Source organism: Silene latifolia, chromosome 2 (genome assembly GCF_048544455.1).
Source record: "Silene latifolia isolate original U9 population chromosome 2, ASM4854445v1, whole genome shotgun sequence".
NCBI classification, from domain to species: domain Eukaryota; kingdom Viridiplantae; phylum Streptophyta; class Magnoliopsida; order Caryophyllales; family Caryophyllaceae; genus Silene; species Silene latifolia.
The window spans coordinates 198,983,781-199,006,868 of record NC_133527.1 but is presented as its reverse complement, the minus strand read 5'-3'; the positions used below and the strand labels follow the sequence as shown (position 1 = coordinate 199,006,868).

Sequence of the window (23,088 nt, the reverse complement as noted above, 5' to 3'; positions counted from 1 at the left end):
TAACCATGACTAGTGAGTAGTAATTTCACTAGGGTGTGATTAAACCCCGTCATGAGTGTTAAGAATTTAATTAGTAATTTTATATCTTGCTCTTTAGTCTAGCCTTTAGTTAATCAATTCATCCTTGTTTTCTCCGACTTAGCTAAGCATAAGAATTTAGACAATTAATAGTCATCCATGCTCCTTGTGGTTTGACCTCGACTACCCTTTACTAGTTGAGAATTTCTTGATCGGGTACGACGACCTCTACCCGCGTATCAAAAATGGCGCCGTTGCCGGGGAGCTTTGGCTTGATATTAATTGTTTTATTCTAGTTTAGACTAAGTTATTGTCACTTTTGCACACCTTGGTGTGCCATCTATTCACTTGAGTGTGTAGTGGTTTTTAAGAATCCATTTGAAAATCTGGAAAGTACAACAATGAGTGAACCGGTTCCGATTAGGGACTACATGGCCCCAAAGCATATTGTGAATTCTAGTGTTCAAAGGCCTAGGATTCAAATTAACAATTTTGAAATTAAGAATGCTTTTCTTAACCTAGTGCAAGATAACCAATTTGGGGGAGGTCCTTTGGAGAACCCTAATGACCATCTCAATGATTTTCTTGACAATTGTGACATGTATAAGATGAATGGGGTATCCGATGATGCGGTTCGTCTAAGGTTGTTCCCTAGATCACTAAGGGGAGCGGCTAAAGATTGGCTAAAGAATTGTGATCCCGACTCTTTCAAGACTTGGGATGAGCTCTCGGCTTTATTGAAAAAATAATTTCCTACTTCAAGAACGGCTAAGGTAAAGAGTGAGTTGCAAGGGTTCACTCAAGAGGAAGATGAGACTTTGTACGAGGCTTGGGAGAGGTACAAGAGACTCCAACGGTTATGCCCTAACCCTGGCATATCCGAGCCCGAGTTGATCAATAATTTCTACAAAGGTTTGGCACAAGACCTAAGGCTATTTCTCGATTCGGGTTCGGGTAAGGGAGCCTTAGATATCTTAGGTCACAAGGCGACAAAGGAGTTGATTGAAGAGATGGCCTCAAGGACAATGTATTGGAACAATGAAAGACGAACAAGAAAGGGTAAGGGTAAAGACTCTAATACGGTGCTCAGTGTGGAAGTGAGGAGTATGCTTGAGGACCTCACTCAACAAGTAGCATTATTGAACTCCAACAAGCCCTTCAACTCCAACATGACTACATGAGGCAACTGTTATCTTGTGAACTTTGTGGTGAAGAAGGACATACCCCAATTAATTGTCCTTTGATCCAAAATTTTGAAGTCCAACAAAATCAAAAACCATCTTGGGAGCAAGCCTTTGACCAATTGGTGATTGCCAACCAAAAATCCGGTTCCAAACTTGACAACCACATTGCTTATCAAAGTCGTGTTAATAATGAGATTAGAGCATCTCAAAAGGCCACGGAAACTCACGTTGCCCGAATTTCACAACAACGGAGTCAAATGGCTCAAAATCCGGGCAAGTTTCCGGGTAACACGGTGAATCCAAAGCAAATGAATGCGGTATTCTTGAGAAGTGGAAGGCAATTGGAGGAGGTTGTGAAGACTCCAAAGTGGAAAAGGAAGAGGGTTTCTAGTGGATCAATGAAAGAGCAACTGGTTGAAGTTGAAGTTGAAGTGGAAAAATCAGAGGAAGTTGAAATGGTTGACCCATCAATTAGTTTAGAATAATTCCTCTCTCATTATTTTAACAAGAACCCTATATTACTTTCCTCTCTTATTAATCTCTCCTTAATCAAAATTGTAGTCTTTCTTTCGTATTAATTTAATTCCTCTTTAATTTATTCAAGTTTTACAATTATCAATAGTTTACATTTAGATTTGTGGGTTGCAATTTGGAGGAGGAAGAAATTCATCCTTGTCATTCCAATCCAAGTTTCCATCTTTATGGTTGTTGGTATAATTCTTTCTCTTATTTCTCTCCTTTAATTTCATTTGTTTACATTTACTTTCCTTCTAGTTATAGTTTGATTGTTTGTGCTTGATTTATCTATTTGTTGTTAGATTATAATTTTCTCTTCCTTGTTCATGTTTTCAATTGTTGTTTCTCACCCAAAGATTGAATCTTTGAGTTGTTGAGTCAAAGTTTGTGCCTTTTTACATTAATTTCATCTTAATTAAATTATTCCCTTAGTTTTGTTGGTTATTACATGTTAAATTGTAGAATCCAATTCTAGATTATTTTCATGTTTAAAGTATTCATCTTTATCAATTATTTAGTCTTAATCAAAATGAGTAGTGAGTAGTCTTCTTATTAGAGTGTGATTAGGCATTAACATGAGTGATTAACACAATTGAGTCCGTCTAAATTGGTTGTTAAGGGGAGATTAGTGGGGTTTTCCAAGGGAATTTATTTGATTATGTTTTAATTGGGAGTTTGGTTAGTTGGGTACCCTTGTCCACCAATGGGAATTGGTTAGGTATTTAGTTGACCACCCTTTTACATTTCTTGCCATTCTAGGTTGAACCCGGGAGGGGGAACCTTGAAAGGGTGCCTTTGGGGAACCGAGTTGACTTTCACCTTTGGGAAAAGGGTTAGAAAACTTGGGAATTTATCGCGTACTTAGTGCCTCATAGCTTTGAGTCGGGGATCTTGGGAATGGCGCGCGTTTTCGGGTCCTAGAACCTTGCTTAGGAGAGGTCCGAGTCACGAACCCGGGAGGGAGGTGAGTCAGGAATCCTAGTGTCCTATTATGACCCCGGGAGGGAGTTAATAGGCGAGTTAGATGCGTTTTCCTCTAACTAATTACCCCATGACGACTAGTTGACGGAATTAAAATGTTAATCATTATTGTTTGCCGCTTGATCACGCCCTAGGCTTTTTATCAATCAAGTAAAACCATACCAATTTGCTTGCTTCTTTATTTTAGAATTTAATTAGTAATTTTATATCTTGCTCTTTAGTCTAGCCTTTAGTTAATCAATTCATCCTTGTTTTCTCCGACTTAGCTAAGCCTAACCCTAAGAATTTAGACAATTAATAGTCACCCATGCTCCTTGTGGTTCGACCTCGACTACCCTTTACTAGTTGAGAATTTCTTTGATCGGGTACGACGACCTCTACCCGCGTATCAAAAAAAAAAAAAAACTCTTTCAAGAAGAGAAGAGAAGTTTGTTTGTTTTGTTAGTTCTCTTGTCTTGAAGATGTTTAAAAGGTGCAAATGTGATTTTTAGAGCAACCTGGGAATTTGATTTATAGATAGCGGCATGGATCATCAACCTAGTCATCATTATCCTTGATAATTACGGACACCTTCTTCAAAGTCTTAGAATCATACCCGAACCATTGTCCATCATTAGCTGATGATCATTTAGCCATCAGAAATTGATGTATACGTCCAAGATCAATATCATATAGTCTGCTCCAAGACTTGGAAACCTCAAACCTAACCCAAAGTGCTACTGAAGCCGAGATTTGAGGATGTATACGTCGAGTGAACATCAGTATTTCATCGAACAATACCTCATCTGGGAGAAGACTGCAATGACTTGAATGCCTAATCAGTTTTGAACCTCCAACCATAATGTCTCCAACTTACTCGTATTATTTTTACTCCTTCAACAGTACACAACTATCATCTTATTATGATTATTATATATAGACACACTACTTCTAAGGATTATTAGGAAACGTGTATACATAAATTTGATTATATTAGGAAAGTATTTCTTAAATATTAAGCTTACTGTAGATTAGGAAAGTATCTTCTACTTTCCTTACAAGATTAGGAAACTAGAATCCTTGGTATTCAAGGAATTTAACTTCTTTTTTTTTTTTTAAAAAAAAAAAAAATCAAAGGGGTTCAATTAATCATTACGGCGACAAGTCCTTATCAAGAGGACGATTAGTACAAAAAGCACTTATGGCTTTGATGGTATAACCATAGCATATCCGGGCATAGCCATAAGTCGAGGCCATCAACAGCTATACAAATTTAAATGATACATCATTTATTTACTAATAGTTGACTAACATACATCAAAATCCAAACTCTCTCTTAGAGTATTTAATTTAATAAAATTACGGATGTTACAGTACATGGTATAGTTTAACAACTAGAGAACCACACCAAAGTCAGCTCCTCTTATAACCGAATTCCAATCACAAAATTGACCTGATAACGACACAATCACTACTATTAGAAATATCAAATACTTTGATTAACCTGAAATCACAGAACTCGACATACCAGACGGTTTTTTTGCTAATTCTAACTTCGGGTAAATGATGCATATATAACAAGAAGACGATTAAATAGGCAACGATGAACAATCCAAATTTATAGTAAACATTTAAAATCAAGTGATTAGCACAAACTGGACAAGATTGAATAAGCTAGTAAGTAATACATATATGGTTCATGTTACGGAATACTACATACGGAGTAGTAGTATTTATAGCAACAAACATAATCAATCCTTGAACAACAGAATACAACAGCCTCCAAATTCCAAACACAAGTGCAGATAAAAGAACAGTACAAATGATAACTCATCAAACTGATTGAAACAAGCTCAACTAGCAAGCTTCCACTCTTGAACACCCACCATGCATGGTTTTTAGAGCAAGAAATTCGAGTTTCCAGCGGTGGGAGCACATAGTAAAGCTGAAACAATAACTGCTACAAATCCACCTGCTATAACACCATAACCATGTTTAAATCCATTTGAATTATCTCCACTTGTGGTGGTCGACGAGGAGGATAATGGTGCTGCCGGTGTTGGAGAGGTGATGTTGTTGTGCATGAATATGGCAGCTGCTGGAGAGGTTGGAGATATACCCAAAAGCTCTGCACAAATATTCATTCATATTATCAGACTTTCATTTACTCCATGTGCTAGCTGTTAATCTGTTTGTTACTTTCTACAGATTATTTTGGTATGGACTTAATTATTAAGTTACCTTTTTAATAAGACATGTAGCATGCTAGCTAATAACCTAAGTTACCTAATTTATTTAATGATTATATAATTATTATAGAGAAGAGAGAAGGTAATTACTAGGACATTCAGCAATACTAGCATTAGTAAGGTGACATGCAGAAGGGAGTTCCATAAGCTTAGCTTCCTGAATACCAAGGCTCTTAATCTGCTCACTTCCATTATGAGCTTGTCCTATGAAGAAACACAAGCACACTGGCTGCTTCTCCTTCATGCTGCTCACCGCGGTACAGCAGTCCTTTGTGGGTTCTGCTGCCTTCCCTGTAGCAAAGGTGAGGCAGCTAGTCACCTGTTGTATGGCAGTGCCGCATTGCACTGCCAATGAAGGTGATTCTGCTGCCTCGCCTGAGTCCATGTAAACCAACCCTTGGAGGCATAGTGTTAGTAGCACTAGCTTCGCGGTCAAGATTTGAGAACCCATGTTTTTGTTAAGGTCTTAAGGAGAATAGTAAGGTTAGTAGTTTTGTGGTGCTTTATAGAGAAAGAGAGGTTACAGACAGACAGAGGTGTCAAGAGTATGAAGTGTTGGGACAGGAAGAGATGTTGAATTTATGCTTCTTTTATGGCTGTGTCCTTCTCACATGCGGTCTTAGGTCATGCTCTCAATAATTTGTGAGTATCCGTAGGTCAATCAGTTTCTTATAAGACGGTTTTATATAAACTGAATTATGTTATACGAATCATTCGATATATCTTATTTATGAGATCTTATAAACATATTTTGGAAGCGGTGATCACCATTTGTGAGCAATGCTTATCACTCCTTAGGTACGTCGTTCCTGTTATCTCGAACCCTAACTGACTTTAATGTCGCATTTTGGTATAAAAGGGAAGGCCAATAAAAACATCATTTCGGTTAATTAAGCCATTAAGGCATTTTTAATCGGCATAGTACTAACTAATCCTACATAATTAACAGGAATATGAAACTTGCTCATTGGGAGACCAAGTGATTATGATTGTGTTCAATTTTAGGCAAAATAAATCATTTTGAACAAATCACAAATGTAAATAATTGAATGTAAAACAAGGTAAGGGATCATAAATGTTGGGACAGAAATCAGAAGAAAGTGGTTGAGAGTTAAGAAGGTTTTAATTCATTTCCGAAGGCGTCTGCATTCCGCCTAATATTACATACTGCAAACCAAGAGTGCCAGACGATGTTCATATACACTTTCATACCTGTTGTTCAATTATGTGGGCCATGTGTCTAACATACAATACAAGTACTACTCTGTATTAAGAATCATCTTACACGCAATACTCCGATATATGTGATAGCTTGCAAACTAAACTCACGAACTTGTCTCGCCAACACTCAATATTACAAAAACTGGTTACGGAAAAGATCATCGTCCTGATCCAGGCAGTAGCAGTTTTGATAAGGAAGAAAAAAGGGATCAAATTTTTTATTGAAAAACGATGAATTATATTTCGTCATGATAATTTCTAAAGTTGCATTTCATGACTCGACCCATGTTCGACGGTAAGTTGATTTTTGTGGCCTTGTGGGAAATAATTCCAAGGACAATTAGGTATAGACATAAAATTCTAAACAAACATCATCAATGAGGAGTAGAAATAAATGAATGAAAGCAGTCTGCAACAATGCATGATTAATGAATTCCACATGCAATTTTATCAGGAACCTATCTGCAAGGCATTGGTTTCCGGTTATACTGGATGCTACATAAACGTCATAGTTGACCAGTTCTAACTACATTTTAATCAGGACTCTGAGCAGAGGGTAAATAGAAGAGAGTGCCCCTATACGACACGATCCCATGGCGCATTTACGCCCCCCTCATTGTCGCGAGTATGGATAAAGTTCTGGGAAATACCAGGATGATTGTGGAAATCGAATGTCCGTGGTAAACGGGGGTGGATTTAGTGTAGTACTCCCTCCTTCCCGAATCATTTGTTTACATTTGATTAAAATACCCGTCCCAAAGAATATAAAACGTAAACAAATGATTGGACGGGGGGAGTACGAAGTTGCACATTTCTTTAAATTTATGAATGAAATGATTTCATGCGTGGCTCATCAGTATAAATTCGGTGGGAAATTTGTAATTCAAAAGGTTAAAACAGACTGAAGATTTGGGATGGGGTGGTCATCATAAAATAGAATAATTTATCTTAGATTAAAGAAAATCATCTAAAATATACATATTTTTTATTGCTTTTGGGGCGAAACCTGCCCTCGCTCTGCCACCACATATGTTATCATTTAGTACTTCGTATCTACTAACATAATACTAATAGCATACGCATAGTGGCTTCTTTTTTTGGTGAAAATGTCTCATAGGAGACTGGTTGATATAAGTGTCGTACTAATTTTGAATTGAAGAAGCATCAACGTTGGTACAATGAAAATGAAGCAATAAAGCCCTAGATTTGAAATTTTGACATAAGAGACGACACATAAGAAATAAGACATACATAGTGAATGGTAGGAGAGGGAATGAAAGAGGGCTATAAGAAATATTTCATCCTGTCGTCCCTTCGCATGGCGTTGTAGACAGCCTGCACCTGCCAACGTAAATACCAAGATTAATTTCAGCTTCATGTTCCTAGGAAAGGCATTATAACAAATTTTGACACACAACCATTAGGTTCATCAATTATCAGACATGCTGCAAAATGACTCACCAGCTTGCATCGCATCATCATTGTGAAGATTGTACTATTTAATCAATGAAAATCTCTAGAAATTTAGCATTATGGTCTTTCGGAAATAGCCTCTGTTTGTTTCCAAAACAGTAAGGTTATACATATGTTCGAGTCATATGTTGCCATAGGCAGATCCTCTGACGCTAGTGGTGGAGCTAGAAAAGGTACGGAAACCACTGTCACAAGCTTTAATTCTGATTCTAACAAGACACAATTTTCAGTACCAAAGAAAAGGGCGACAACCCCTACTAGCCTTCCCTCGCTTTGCCTCTATTTGAGGCAATGGGAATAGAGCTATGCGAAGAAACAGATGGTGTCGCGAGAAGGAGAGAGAGAATCTGGGAAACCTGTTGGCTGGAACTGACAGTCACAGGTCCAATGTTCACTGATACATACTTTCCCCCTGAAGATACTTTCTGCTTCACTTGACCCTGCAGATAAATCAAAATCAAGTTCTCAGAAAACCACTAGTCCACCTTTGAATCAATTTAACTTCATCTTGAAAAAAAAAAAAAAAAAAAACTAAAAAGTTGTTCAGCTCTCGTGATTATAAACCTAAATGTTTATCTGGATAAAGAAAATTAAGTAGATCACCTGACCCAAATGACACTTAGCTTGTGCAAAGAGGTTCCTGAATTTGCATGTCTATGTGAATTGGGTCACAGATTGGTCCTTGGCGCCTTGCTTTTGTTTTCTTTTGTGTCAAAACTATCGCAGTTTGATGGTAGACTTTAGTAGAAGCATTGTTGCATGGGCTAGCATCTGCTACCCCAAATCCCAAACAATTTGGAGAGAGAATATTGGGCAACAACAAGAAGGCGGTGATGATGGGATTATAGTTTTAAGGCCACTGACGTGACATGACTACTTACGATTATGATTCAAGCATTAAGTACGCTAGGTGACAAAGTTTGACCATCAATATCTATTGATGGTATCAACATTTGCTCAGTATCTAAACTGTGTCATTGCCCTAGCGGTAGACATTGATCATGAAAGAAATTTTAGAGGGTCCAAATTTTAAACAACAGTCCACTACCAATTCAGTAATTCGCCAATTAACTAATGTTGTTTCCCATACGTCTATAATTACTCGTCCTGATGCTATGCATCAATCATCTATAACAACTGAGACCATCCCATCAGATGTGTCAAATGATGTTTTGGGCTTATATTATTACTTGGTAGATGGATTCTAAGCTTCATTAGGACACATGCATCATTGAGCACTTTAGCTCTGGAACTGACCTAATGACACAATGCAAAGGAGACAGAAGACAGCGCACAGAAAGGCAAATCAGTTCAGTTGGTTTTAAACAATTTGGGTGTATGAAGACATGATTCCTCTGTAGCTGAAATATAAGTTGCTTTGTTTTTACTTTTACAGTTCAAAAACATTCGATACAAGGATTGCAAAATAGTTTTTGGTTTTAAATAATTTGGGTGTATTAAGACATGATACAAAGATATGGCTAAGGCCTTCTTTGGATAGGGGGTTTTGAGGGAAAGGAAGGAAAGGGAAAAGGACAGATACGAAATTCCTTGTTTGGATAACATTTGGGGTAGGAGGGAAATGAAGGGGGAGGGATTTGGAGGGATCCATTTTCCCTCCTCCACGCCAAATCAAAATCCCTCCAACATAGGAAAGATTTGGAGGGAAATTATATCCAAACACCCATACTCTTCCCTCCCTCCCCTTCTCTTCCCTCCCTCTCCTTTCCCTCTATCCCTCTCCTCTCCCTTTCCCTCCTACTTTGCTATCCAAACAAGGCCTAAGAGTTCGTCTTCAAGAACTGAGCAGCGTTCATTACAGATATTTAGAGCTATGCTGAATGCTCAAATTCTACAGCATTTAAAAGAAGAGAAGACGACAAGCTGAAGCTATGACAGGTACATAGTGTCGTATGTCATCTTCACATTATCATGAAAAGATAAATATCATCGATCGTGTTATCAATTGAATCTTTTATAGAATGAAAACGGTAACATCTTTTTTCCTATACCTCCAACTTTTTTTCTTGCTCTAGTATTATTTGACAATTGCAAAACAAAATTTACCAAAATTTAAGTGACAGTTAAAGAACATCATTGTGGATGGCCATTAGAACATCATTTTTGTGATAAGCATGCATGATTATCAATCAATTAGCATCATAAGGCCATTACCTCTGGGATGGGTTCTTGAAGAACAGATTCAACAGCTACAATCATAGAATGCACAAAGTCTTCACCTCCAGTTCCAATTGCAGTGAATCCTCTAACAGTGGGGTATGAATTCACCTACCAAGACAAAGATGCAAACATCAGGTATGTAATTTTGGTACCGTTTAATAGTGGAAATATGAGCTAGCGTAACTGGTAAAGTCATTGAGTGATGATACTCTTGACCTAGGATTGAAACCCGTAACTCCGTAAGCATCAATATTGCATTGTGCCATCTCAATCAGACCCCAAAAAGACAGTTGTTTAACTGTTAACCTTAAGATTGTCCTCAAAGAATGAGAATTTAACATAAAAAAACAAAACTGAAGCCCTAGAACATGCCTTCTGATCCAACTCCAGCCATTCATTGGGCGAATCCTCAGTTACAGTCCCTCCAATAACAACGTTTGTAGTCTGTCCAACTCTTCCTTCCGTCTTCGAGACTTCTGAAACAAACATGAAAGGACACACATACCAATTCTCAAAAACTTGATTGCAACCCAAGGCTTGAAGACAATGGTAACATTTATATTTCTCAACGAATCTCCGAACATAGGGGTATTTGAGCTTAATAACTTCCTAAAGTGCCAGCACTTCTTGCATTGTCAATTGTCATTTGTATGATGGTTGACATTGATATAGCCAAAACTAGACTTATGATAAAACTCCTTGTTGACATACCAACTTAAGCTTCAATAATGTCATCTCATCTTCAAGACAAACATTATGAGATTGACAACTTGAGTGATGCACAATTCGATGTAAATAACCCATCAATTATCAATCAACTAGAATCATAATTTCACAAAATTCAGCAGCTTTAAGCAAATTATCAATCAAGCAACATCATAATTCCATTAAATTCAGAACCTTTAAGCAAATTATCAATCAATTACCATCATGATTCCATGAAACTAGCAACTTTAAATAAGGGATAATACTACTATCAAACAAAGTTCCAAACTTTCAAACTCCGTCAATCATAATTCATAAACTAAATAATTGGGACAACCCGAAGTTTTCCACTACCCAGAAATGAAAAGATAATATAATACCTGAAATAGCTTTAAGAATAACTTCTTGAGGTGGGCCCTGATCATCTTGAAAAGAGCAACTAAGCGTTGTACAATTCCGGGTGGGGTTAACCAGATAACCGGGGTTCCTGGCAAATGGTCGGGTCTTAAATGGGGCAACAACATATCGGGTTGAAGAAGTGGGAAATAACCATGGTTGAGTGGAGCATACAGTTCGCAGAACTATTCTGCACGCCATGTGTTCGACGATTTGCGTAGCTGAAACCCTTCCAAATTCCCAAGCTTTGGGGGTGTATTCTTCGGTTTGGTTGTTATTTTCGGTTTCTATCTCACTACCAAGCTTAGACCTTTTTGAGGTCGTTATTCTATTATCGCCCACTTATTTATACGTGCCCTAATTTAACTCTCGACTAATTTCATCCACATAACAACAATTATTTCGAATTTATTTAATGGATTATATAGTTGATCTAATATGAATTTTAGTTGTCTCTTTGTATAATACTCCCTCTATTTTTTTATATATGATTTTTTCACATTTTAAGACACTTTCTTCTCTCTTTAATATCACTTAAAAAATGATATGTATACTCATATGAAAGAGTTTTTCGTAAGGAATTTAATGGTACCGTTTTTATATTTTTTGAAAATATTAAAGTTAAAGACTTATCTTGTAAATGCAAAACGTCATATATAAATAAATTGAAGGAGTAGATCAGCAAGGATCATCTGTCCCATTTGGTGTCTCGTGTCCCACTCCATACATATTCTGACACATCAACTAATTAATATGTATATTGCATATTTTATTCTTGCAACTAGTGATTTGTCAGAAGATAAATGGAGTGGGACACAGAATGAGCAAAAATGGAACAGATGATCCTTACTGGGAGTAGATAGTCAAGTTCCTGAAATGATCTAATGGATTGTCAAGTTATATGATCGTATCTGTTTCTTTGCTTGCGTATGTAATCACATTATCTTGCTATACTCAATTGATCGCTTCATAATTGGCATTCTCAATTGAATATTTGTATGTAAAAGCATTATTGTGTACGCCTAAATATTTCATCCTCATGTTGTTGGAAATAGGGGCTTTATTAGCCAAGCGTGTTTTTTCCAAATGTCCCACATTGGTGAGGAGTGGAGTGATTTATGTGTTTATAAGTGTACTCTCTCCTTACACTATCACTAGTGGGTCAAGGGAGCCTTTTGTAAAGGTTTGCGAGGTGCTTAATTCAGCTCGCGCCCGAGCCCGGCCCGGATCGGGAATCGGGAATGGCGGGCTTAGCCTATCTTTTTGGGCCGGATTCTTTTGCAGTTGTGTTGTGAGAATAAACTGTCTAAGTTCATTCTCACATGTGTCTTATTGATTCAGTCAATAAGACTGTTAGTGGGTGAGCCTTCTGCTCCTGGTTTCGTGCGGTTGACTGCTGCATTCCAGGGAGCACGATTTTGCTCTTAACCGCCTCTGCTCGGCTATATAAGAGCCTCACTTCAGCTATCAGAAAACACAACTCAACACTTCTCCATCTCTTCTTTCTCTCATAATCATTTCTGGGTAAAGTATTATTTCGTTCCAGGTCTCTTACTCTCGAGTGGGCGAGTGTAAAAGGCGGCAATAGTGTAATCCTTGGGGACTACCGGTCATCGCTGATCGCCACCACGGTCGATCCGGGCAAATAGTTTTCAAGTCAGCGGTCCTTTATCCGCGTCACTACCTTCCGGTTTCGGTATTTCTGATTCTATTGTCACTGTTTTATTCCATTTCGAATAACAATTTGAAAACTATTTGGTTGCTGTAACTATGTCTGTTATGTCGAAAATTGTTCCTGATATGTCGAAACTGGAGTCATTAGACGGTCACAATTATAAGCGTTGGTCCCAGAAATTATTGATGTATTTTGAGCAGTTAGAAATTGATTACGTTTTATTTAATGACCCGCCTAAGCCTATCACCAATACTGATGCTGAGAAAACCCCTCCTCTCTCTAAAGATGTTAAGTCCAATGAAGAGGATATTGCAAAATTCGTAAAGGACAATAAAACAGCTAGGTGTCACATTTTGAATAATATGACAAACACCCTGTTCGACTTATTTGTTGTGAATAAGTCCGCTAAGTTTATTTGGGAGGCTTTAGAAGCTAAGTATGGGGCTGATGACGCGGGGAAAAAGAAATATGTTGTGGGAAAATGGTTGGGATTTCAAATGGCTGACGGGAAACCTATCATGGATCAAGTCCATGTCTATGAAAACTTATGTGCTGATGTTGTCAATGAGGGCATGAAACTTGATGATATCTTTGTAGCCAATGTCCTGCTAGAGAAATTCCCTCCCTCCTGGTCTGATTACCGAAACCAACTTAAGCACAAAAAGAAAGACCTGTCCCTTAAGGAACTTATAGGACATATGAGGACCGAAGAGGCTAATCGCCTTAAAGACCTTCCTACTAGTCAATCTGTGATTGTTCCTGCTGTGGCTGCTGTTAAAGCGAATCTGATTGAGTCTGGTGGTCCGTCTTATGCTGAGAAATATAAGGGTAAGGGTAAGGCCAAGGTTGGTCAGGGTAAGAACCAGGGTCCTGCTAAGAAGAATGGTCCAGGAAAGCATACCAAACCGGTTCCTAAGATTCAGAAAGCTGCTAAGGGTCCTGTTGTCTGCTATGTTTGCGGAAAACCTGGGCACAAAGCCTACCAATGTTCTGAGAAGAAATCTGCTGAGGTCAATGTTGTTGTGACTGATGATGTTATTGCAGTTGTGGTTGTGGAAGCTAATCTGGTGGGTAATGCTGCTGAATGGGTCTTGGATACTGGAGCTTCGAGACACCTCTGTCTTTGATAGGGGTTATTTGCTTGAATTCGAGGAAGTTCTGATGGGGAATGCGTCTACATGGGTAACTCTTCATCTGCAAAGATCACAGGCAAAGGCAAGATCTTTCTCAAACTCACCTCGGGGAAAACACTTGCTCTCAGTAATGTTTTATTTGTACCCTTATTGCGTCGAAACCTTGTCTCTGGTGCCTTGTTAAACAAAGCTGGTTTGAAACTTGTTTTTGAGGCTGACAAGGTGGCAATGTCGCGTAATGGGGAATTTGTGGGCAAGGGTTATCTTTCTGGGGGTCTTTTTGTATTGAACACTGATTCTGCTATTAATAATATTGCATCTTCTTCTGCTTATATCGTTGAGTCTATTGATGTTTGGCATGGTATATTAGGTCATGTGAAGGTTGACTACATTAAAAAACTTAGAACTATGAGTTTAATTACAAGTTTGTCGAGTCAAGAATTCTCTAAATGTGCTAGCTGTGTTGAGGCTAAATTCACAAAGAAACCTAGTAAACCAGTTACTACTAGGAATACGAGTCTTCTTGAACTATTTCACACCGACCTAGCTGACTTCAAAAATGTTGCAAGTAGAGGTGGCAAGAATTATTATGTGACATTTATAGACGATTGTTCAAGATTCACACGAGTGTATTTGCTTAAAACCAAAGATGAAGCTGAACAATCGTTTATAGATTTTAAGACTGAAGTTGAAAATCAACTAGACAGAAAAATCAAAAGAGTAAGGTCTGATAGAGGTGGTGAGTATAAATCTGATTATTTAGCTGTCTTTTGTGCTGTAAATGGTTTAATACATGAGACTAGTCCACCTTATTCACCTCAGTCTAACGGTGTAGCTGAACGTAAAAATAGAACCTTAAAAGAGATGATGAATGCTATGCTTTTAAGTTATGGCCTTTCTGACGACATGTGGGGGGAAGCTGTACTTTATGCTTGTCACATTCTTAACCGTGTACCTCATAAGAAAATAGACAAGACACCCTAGGAGATATGGAAGGGCTATCCTCCTAACCTGAGTTATCTTAGGGTATGGGGGTGTTTGGCTAAAGTGGGTTTGCCTGACTTTAGGAGATCTACCGTTGGACCAAAGATCTATGATTGTGTTTTTATAGGTTATGCTCAAAATAGCTCTGCTCAACATTCAATTTTTAAGACTATTAGAGCATGTCATATCATCATTATTATTAAAAAAAATTGAAAAAATCATAACATTAAACACTAATTAAAGCACAATAAATATTAATATTTATCTTTTATTTGTTAAGAAAATTAAACAAAAAATTAAACTTAAAATTAAAGCCAATATATCTAATATTAAACACAAATTATAATCCCTACAATCGTCTTTCAAAATAATGTTAATCATTGACTACCTTGAATTAGGTTGAATTAATTACATAACTAAACAAAATTGAAGACAATAATAATAATAACAATAATCGTGTCAAAATACTAATAAACGTAACAATATTCGTGACAAAATATTAATAATCCATGGCAAACGTTTAGTAAATTGTGGAAAATATATTTTGACGATATACTATGGCAGTATAGTTATAGATTGATAAAAAAATTCTTACGAGTCCTTTTTTTCAACAGGGCTCAATGCGATCGCAAATCCGGGATTGTATAACACACTACCAACGTGACAATACAACTAAACCCGTGAATTTCACGGGTACTAGAACTAGTTAGGTTAATATTAAACAAGTTGTTTGATGTAAATTATTAAGTAGTATAGATAAGTTTTAGTTAGGAGTTTCATTTTAATTAAATAGATGGATAAATATGAAATTACATAATTACCCTTAAGACTTGTCATTTGTCACTTTTGTTTGCAGAATGAAGACGCAAAAGACAATTGATGATGACAGAATTAGTCATCTGCCTTCTGAACTAAGATATGAATTGCTGGATCGCATTCCCTTCTAGATGCTGTCCGTTTGTCAATACTATCATCCATGTGGGTCGATAGTTGGAAATCGAAAGCCAAACTGGAACTTGATCAGCAGTTCATTACACGTGTCTTTTTTGGGAAGACAGTAAACACTGAATATACTCTTTAAGCATTGCGGTCAGATCCAAAAGTTTCTGCTTTTCATTTCAGATTTCAGATCTGCCATCTTACCCTGATATTGATCCCTATTTGACAAGAAATGGTGTTTCAGATATTACCATTGTAAGGCAGTACCAGGGCCGTCACCTAGAGCTAAGCCCGTACCTGTTCTCTCATCCTAGCCTTGAAAATCTTTTTCTAACAGGCTTTCAACTTACTCGTCCTCATAGGTATGAGGGTTTTAAGGACCTGACTTGTCTTCAGATTAATGACACCGCGATGAACGGAAAGCATTCGACATACTAGTCATAATGTCTCCACACCTGAATAAGCTCAAACTAAAAAGGTGTGTCGGGTTCGAAATTGTTCTACCTTCTTCTTTTGAGGGTTTCAAGAACCGTAGGTTCTTGAGATTGATGATATCAGGGTCTCCATTGAGTGTACTTGTCACAAATTCTCTTAATTTGCTTAGGCTGGGTGTGACGATCCGCACACTTCGAACCCTTAGGTTTATTTATGCTATGTAGTTTCATTTCCTCTTGTAGATTTTTAGTAAATGCTTTCTAGTTTAGGATAGTCTTAGTTAATCTTTTCTTTCCATAAATAGGTATATCGCTATTCTACACTAGTTTTGTAAATTCAATGTCTACTGCTACCAGGATGTAAATATCAAATTTTCCTCTTTAGGGAGTACTAGTCAATCAAAAATCTACTTCTTACCAAGTTGTCTTCTTATTGCTTGTTGTTGCTTTCTGTGAACGACTCTTGCCTACACTTCACTAACAAGCCCGTGTGTGTCGATCGAGACTAGGATTCCGACACCCACAACCCGAGACCGATTACGAATGCACTAGTGCTTGACAAACACTAGTGCTTGACGCTCTCGCTTGCATTCTTGTCGAGTGTTTAGACAGGGGTGCGCGTGACGCCTGGACTCAAAGTTTCGGACCGTGACATTGGTATCAGAGCCCGGTCTTCTTGACGGGCTGCTGTATACGATCGGTTTGCGACTTTTTCGACAGAAAATCTCGTCGATTTCTATGGGGATGTACTGAGGAGAAGAAGTCGATCCATCTTATTTCTTGGGAGAATGTTCAAAAACCAAAGTCGCTTGGAGGGATTGGTATCACAGCAAGGCAAGCTAATGCGGCTTTCCTTACTAAATTAGGATGGAGAGTTTTATCCGAACCAAAAAGCCCGAGGTCTCGGGTTTTACGAGCTACGTATTGCAACAATCGATGTGATATTAATATATTTCAGGTCAAGAGAAGCATGTCTAACGTGTGGGCGGGTATATAGTCACAAGCTAAAACAATAGTGCGAGGAACTGTAACCACTGTAGGAAACGGACGGCCGACGTACTTTTTTTGGGATCACGCATGGGTTGACGGAGTTTGTCTATCTGATCACATTATTGCTTCGATTCCAGAGGCCATCTTAGGTGTACCAGTAAGCGATATGTGGTGTGTCAATTCAGGGTGGAAATGCGAACCTTTTTCGGATTTACTACCGCAAACGATTCTCCAGAAAATTGCTCCCATCTCTCTTAATAACGATCCCGACATTGAGGATTCCTTCTATTGGATTGGTACATCAACGCATAAATTCTCAATAAAATCAGCCCTTGGTTTCTTGCAAGGCGAGGATATATCGAATTCTATTGAACCGATAATTTGACATACTATTTGGCGACTAACCCAACAACGAGTTCGTATGTTTCTGTGGTTAGCAACTCATGAAAGAGTGATGGTGAATGTTAATAGAGTAAAACGAAATATGGGGGACAACCCTTTGTGTCCAAGGTGCGAAGAGGAAGAGTAAACAACAGACCATCTTCTCCGCTTATGTCCTATCTCACGCCAGATATGGAGCCTCATCGGTATTAATACCTCAAATCCAACCTTTTACAATTCGCCTTTTTCAGAATGGATTACTAAATGTGCAAGTAACATAGTATTAACAACGGAAACAAATTGGCCGATTTATTTCGCCATAACATGTTGGTGGATATGGAAATTACGTATTAATATCGTGTTTGGGCATGAGGTTGAGAATCCTACGAATCCTAGAGCATTCCTTCATCAACAATTCGATGCTAAGAAGAAAGCCTACGACCGTTTTGATATTTTTATCCCTAAACCTCAGCCGGTGAATACATAGGTCTATATTCGATGGCTCCCACCCCCACATAATTGGATTCTCCTAAATACGGATGACGCATCAAAGGGTAATCCCGGCCCGACATGGGGTGGAATTTTTCGTGACGAAACGGGTAATTTTATTAGAGCTTTCTATTTCTCGTGTGGTAGCTGCACTTCTATGAAGGCTGAATTCCTCGCCTTCTTGCGGGTCTAGAAAAGGCGGGGTCGGTGCGAGTCACGAGGCTCATAGTTAATAAGGATAATCTCCCGTATGTTAGTATTATTAAGGAGAATCAACTTGATAGCAATAGCCTAAAATTCATCACCAGGCATTGTCAAGATTTGTTGCAAGAAGACGGTTGGGTAGTCAAGCTTGAGCATACGTATAGAGAAGCGAATAGGGCCGTAGATTACTTGGGTAATCAAGGAGTTTACTAGAGTACTATCATCAATTACTTGGATAATCCGAACTATGAACTTCGATCCATCTTTCGGGAGGATATTTTTGGGGTCGCTATTCCGCGTGTAATAGCTAATAGTTAGTTTTCGAGGCTTTGCCCCTCATTCGTACCAAAAAAAATTGATATGTAATGTCAACCCTCCATCCCCTTCATCCTATGGTGCATAAGTTACCTTAAAATCTATTTCGCTTTTAGCAACTCATTGTAAATGAAATTTGCTTTACACAAATTGTTTAATAGGACGGTCTTATGCTATAAGACCAGTCCATTAACTAGAAAACCAAACATATTACAATTCAAGCCCAACAAAATAAAGGAACCCAAACTCTTTTATTATCTTTTACCGTCAGTCTCCCTCTATTCTTTCATTCTCTACTTCCCCAGTCACACCGTACTTTCGTCCGCGGGGTTCGCCGCCTTCACTGCCAGTGACCTCATTATTTGGCTCGTTCAAGGACCTCAATGCTTTCAACGCAAATCCGTAAGTTTTTAAAACAATAAATTATGTTGTCTAATTAAAACAATCAATCATGTACTCATAATACATCATTTATGGAATTAAAGACCTTACCAAAGTTTTGAACATGAACTTCTCATCATAAAACTACTGCTCATTAAACTAAAATCTACCTTATAAAAAATATTGAAGAAGCTATCCGTTAGTCAATCATAATGTATAAAAACTTCAATAATAAAATTGTTAATTTTGATTTTTGAAGTTAAAAATCTTAGTTGTTAATATAAGTTCATAGATTGAGTAACTTACAAATTTAAGTTTTTAATCTAAAACATTGAGTTTTTAATCTAAAAATATAAACATTGAGTATTCAAATATGAAACCTCCAATTTCAAATCCAAATCGGCATGTTGGCTTGATCGGCGTTCTTCAGTGGGACGCGTACGCGACGGAGACGATGGTGGCAAAGATGGCAGGGACCGAGAATCGCAAGGGCGGCAGAGGTGTTTGTTCATCGTCTGTTTGATAGAATGATGGTTATGACTTGAAGGCTTTCATCTTAATTGGTTTTGATTGTAAGTGTTTCATTGGGCTACTTTCTATTGGGCCCGTCCTATCCTATAGGACGGTCCTATAGGAGAGTTACTGTTTGCTTTAATATACACGGGCCGATCTGACCTCCAAACCAAAGAAGTAAAACCAACAAGTCCGCACTCAAAAATGTGGTCGACCAGCCCAAATATAAACCCAAAAACAAAAGAAAGAACCACACAAGACAACAAGAGGTGTACATAACTTGGAAGCAACACAGCAGAAAAGACCAAGTCACCAAACCATACACATTGCAACCACGCAAAGACGTAGTCTTCGTGTTCAACTTTCCACCTCTTTCCTTATCCCTCCTTTTTATACCATACATACACATACAACAATCTTAAAACATATTATTCTCCACACATACCTATTCATACAATTCTCCTTCTTCACATAAACTTAAAATCACCAGAATAATCATCCAACATGAGTCCGATGGTATTGACCCAATTGGCAACCGGGTTGAGCGTGTTGGCGGGCGCGGCGATAGTAAAACAAGTAATGGACCATCAACAGCCGATGGCAGGCCCATTTCCACGGTGTCCAACTTGTAATGGATCGGGTCGGGTGACTTGCTTCTGCTCGCGGTGGTCGGATGGTGATGTTGGGTGTAATACCTGTGCTGGATCGGGTAGAAGGAGTTGCTCCAATTGTGGCGGGTCGGGTACTGGTAGACCCATGCCTGTTCGGATCACTGCTCGCCCGATGCCTACTCCTATTACTACTACTCGACGTCCTCCTTATTGACTACTTGCTGTACAACTTGTTGTACCTCTAGAAATACTTTAGATAATCTCAATCTTGTATTATAACACTGCTGCTACTCTTTATTTTTTGTATAATATACTTCCTACTCAATTTTATGGTCTTCTGTTCATGTTCTTGTTATTCTTACTTAGTTAGCTGAGATGCTAATTATTATCGAGTACCTGGCTCAAAATAATCTGTCAGCATTTGCAAACGCTTAATCTCTCGTACACACGGGTCACTTAAATCTGTGTTAAATCGGTAATTAATGACAAATAAGTTGTTGGTTTATGGTAATTTGATTATATTGCATTATTCTTTGACATAATAATAAACTAATATGGACACTTTTGATAGATTACATTTGTTCTTCGCCATGGATTATATTGAATTTGTTTTTGTGTACCTTATCTTAGCTGAGACGGTAATTAATTATCTATTACGGAGTATTTCATTCAAACTTGTCCAACATCGACTCCCTCACGGTTAATTGGTTAAACATAATAATGATGATTTAACTTAGGAGAAGTTGTTACTTTTTCAGTATTTAGTGTAATATTAATTGAAAGTCTGATTTGGGTGGTAGACTAATAATTGGGACTAGCATAGTTGCTTACCTTGATAAACAAACTTGACCAATTCCAACTTCCAAGTGTGTGGTGTTCTAGAAGTTGGGTTATTATACGGTATACGTCTTTGTTGTACTATAATAAATACGGAGTATAATATATGCAAGTCACCTAGATTGAATTTTGTGGATTCTATAAAGTTTGGGAGGGATATTTGTCAATTGGATGCTCAAGTTGTTGTCATTCTAAGTTTCTCTTATATTGTTGACTCAACTCACTACGATTTGAGCTCAAGTGGTAGACTACTTTAAATCTTCAATCATGCCAACTTTATTTTTTAAAATTAAAGTGGCTCAATTTGCTGTATTTTAACATTTAATCCTAAATATATGTTATTTCATGTCATGACCTTGTCCATTTGAAATTGAATCGTTGATGATTATGGAGTAACATACGGGTCAGAGTATTAGCTATTAGGAAAAATGCTTTACATTTGTATGATGCTTTTTTCACATAATATCAATTTAAATTAACGGATAAAGTCACAAATTACTGATACTCTTTATACGAATTTCGTATCTCACCACCATTAAATTGTTCTTATTACTCTATTCAAAATAGGTAAAAATACACGCCCACTTTCCTTGTAATTCTACTTGAAATATTCAACCACGGAAATTGCCTACAAGTATCATGCAGTCGTTTTAAAAAACTATTTGAGCGGCCTTAAGCCCTTAACCCAATCGGGGCTTTAACGTGTGTACTATTTTTATTTTTATTTCCTTTTAAGAAACTCAAACTCAACTCTTTATTTGTATCATCATAGGAGATTCATAGCAAACAAAGTCAATAGTCAACCTATAAAACTCCCTCCTAGGGATGGCAATTGGTGGGCAAAATCTCACTTATAACGGAGATACCCGTCGCAAGTTTGCGGTCGCAAGTTTGCGACGGGTACCATTTTGTGAGACAAAATACCCATGGGGGAGAGAGAGAGCACATGGGGTGGGACACCACCTTGTCCCCCCTATTCGTTTTGTGAGACAAAATACCCGTTGCAAGGATTCGACCCGTCGCAAGGGAGAATAGCTGCAATTGGTGGGATATGGATGGGGTGAAGCCATATCCATATCCATTTAATTTATGGTCATCCATATCCCACCCTTATCCATTTAATATATTTTCATCCATCCATATCCATATCCACCGGGTGAAGCGGGTGGAGCGGGCACCCGTTGAATATTTTTACGCTTATAAAATTTAAAGACCATATAGCGTAAAAAAAAATTAAGACGATAAAATAAAAAGACGTACATCACCAAATAAATCATCTTACATATTGGATTATAGTGGAATAAGCCTAGCTCACATATCTGTTAGCATAAGTTAGACTCAAGCCCCTTGAAATAAGATTAATTTATATAGGTAATGTAAAACAACTGGATAATAAGTGAAAAACATTAACAAGTCACAAGCCTATAGTTAAACTCAGGCCAACGAGGTTTATATTTTATAACCATGTCTTAATTTTCAACTTCTAGCTCACATGTCAGTTAACATATTATTTTGAAACACATATCAAAATTATTTTTAATATTTTTTAAAACTTATTAATAATTATTCATAAAAATTAATTTAGGATATCCACCGGGTGATTAAGCGGGTGATAGACTATAATCCATATCCCACCCTAAATTTACCCATATCCATATCCCACCCTAAATTCAAAAACAAATCGTCATCCATATCCCACCCATTTAATTTCAGGTGGATGGATATCCATAGGGTCAGGGTGACATTGCCATCCCTACTCCCTCCCTAGCAATAAAATGTTGGTGCAATATGGGGTTGTTTGAAGAGTTTTGTTTAACACAAATTATTGTGTAAGACCGCTTTATTCATAAGACTAGCCCAATAACTAAAAGTCCAAATAAATTATCTAATAAATTTGTAAAAAAATATTTTATTTTGATAACCTAAAATTTTATATTGATAAATTGTATATTTAGATATGTTAGTTTTCATCATAAAATGTTGAGTCTTTAAAATAAAATTAAAATATAAATAAATTTAATTGTTTTGTTTGGGCTTCTCTTCTCTTGGGCGAGTCTTATGTTATTAAGACGGTTTTATAGGAGAGTTGTTGTTTGTTTAAAGAGTTATGCAATATGGGTTACACGGCCCAACAACTAAAATGTTGCCCAACAGCTAGGAACTGACAAATGATGACAATCAACACTATTGGGCCTTTGATTGTAATAATTCAGTTTTATGGTTTTTGGGCTAGCTGAAAAATCCACACAAAGGAGGGCCTGCCTACAGCTCTACTGCACAACTAATACGAAGATGTATA

At 37.6% G+C, this 23,088-nt stretch overlaps 2 protein-coding genes across 6 annotated transcripts; one reads left to right on the top strand and one right to left on the bottom strand.

The window, feature by feature from the left end:
• Positions 1–4,284: 4,284 nt before the first annotated feature.
• On the bottom strand, positions 4,285–11,224 carry LOC141644413 (non-specific lipid transfer protein GPI-anchored 1). Of its 5 annotated transcripts, none has more exons than XM_074453946.1 (6): positions 10,888–11,224; positions 10,175–10,278; positions 9,797–9,910; positions 7,978–8,061; positions 7,400–7,489; positions 4,676–4,806 (listed from the first exon to the last, which is right to left on the bottom strand). In XM_074453946.1, the coding sequence occupies exons 1-5, from the start codon at positions 11,102–11,104 to the stop codon at positions 7,433–7,435; spliced, it is 576 nt and encodes a 191-aa protein (XP_074310047.1). In that variant the 5' UTR covers positions 11,105–11,224; the 3' UTR covers positions 4,676–4,806; positions 7,400–7,432. The 5 variants fall into 5 exon arrangements, with proteins under 5 accessions (XP_074310043.1, XP_074310047.1, XP_074310046.1 ...); XM_074453945.1 differs by having other exon boundaries at positions 10,175–10,275; positions 10,888–11,219; XM_074453943.1 differs by lacking the exon at positions 4,676–4,806 and adding an exon at positions 6,032–6,314 and having other exon boundaries at positions 10,888–11,220.
• An 8,417-nt stretch (positions 11,225–19,641) lies between these two features.
• LOC141644404 (uncharacterized) lies at positions 19,642–20,296 on the top strand. Its single transcript, XM_074453928.1, has one exon. It carries the CDS (start codon positions 19,846–19,848, stop codon positions 20,164–20,166), a length of 321 nt encoding a protein of 106 aa, XP_074310029.1. The 5' UTR covers positions 19,642–19,845; the 3' UTR covers positions 20,167–20,296.
• Positions 20,297–23,088: the final 2,792 nt, after the last annotated feature.

Bases quoted from the DNA above. Each gene is read 5' to 3' on its own strand.
- LOC141644413 (XM_074453942.1), bottom strand. From the start codon at position 5,378: ATGGGTTCTCAAATCTTGACCGCGAAGCTAGTGCTACTAACACTATGC. The intron at 4,807-5,017 runs GTAATTACCTTC...ATATTTGTGCAG, and splicing joins TAGTATTGCTGAATGTCCTA to AGCTTTTGGGTATATCTCCA.
- LOC141644404 (XM_074453928.1), top strand. From the start codon at position 19,846: ATGAGTCCGATGGTATTGACCCAATTGGCAACCGGGTTGAGCGTGTTG.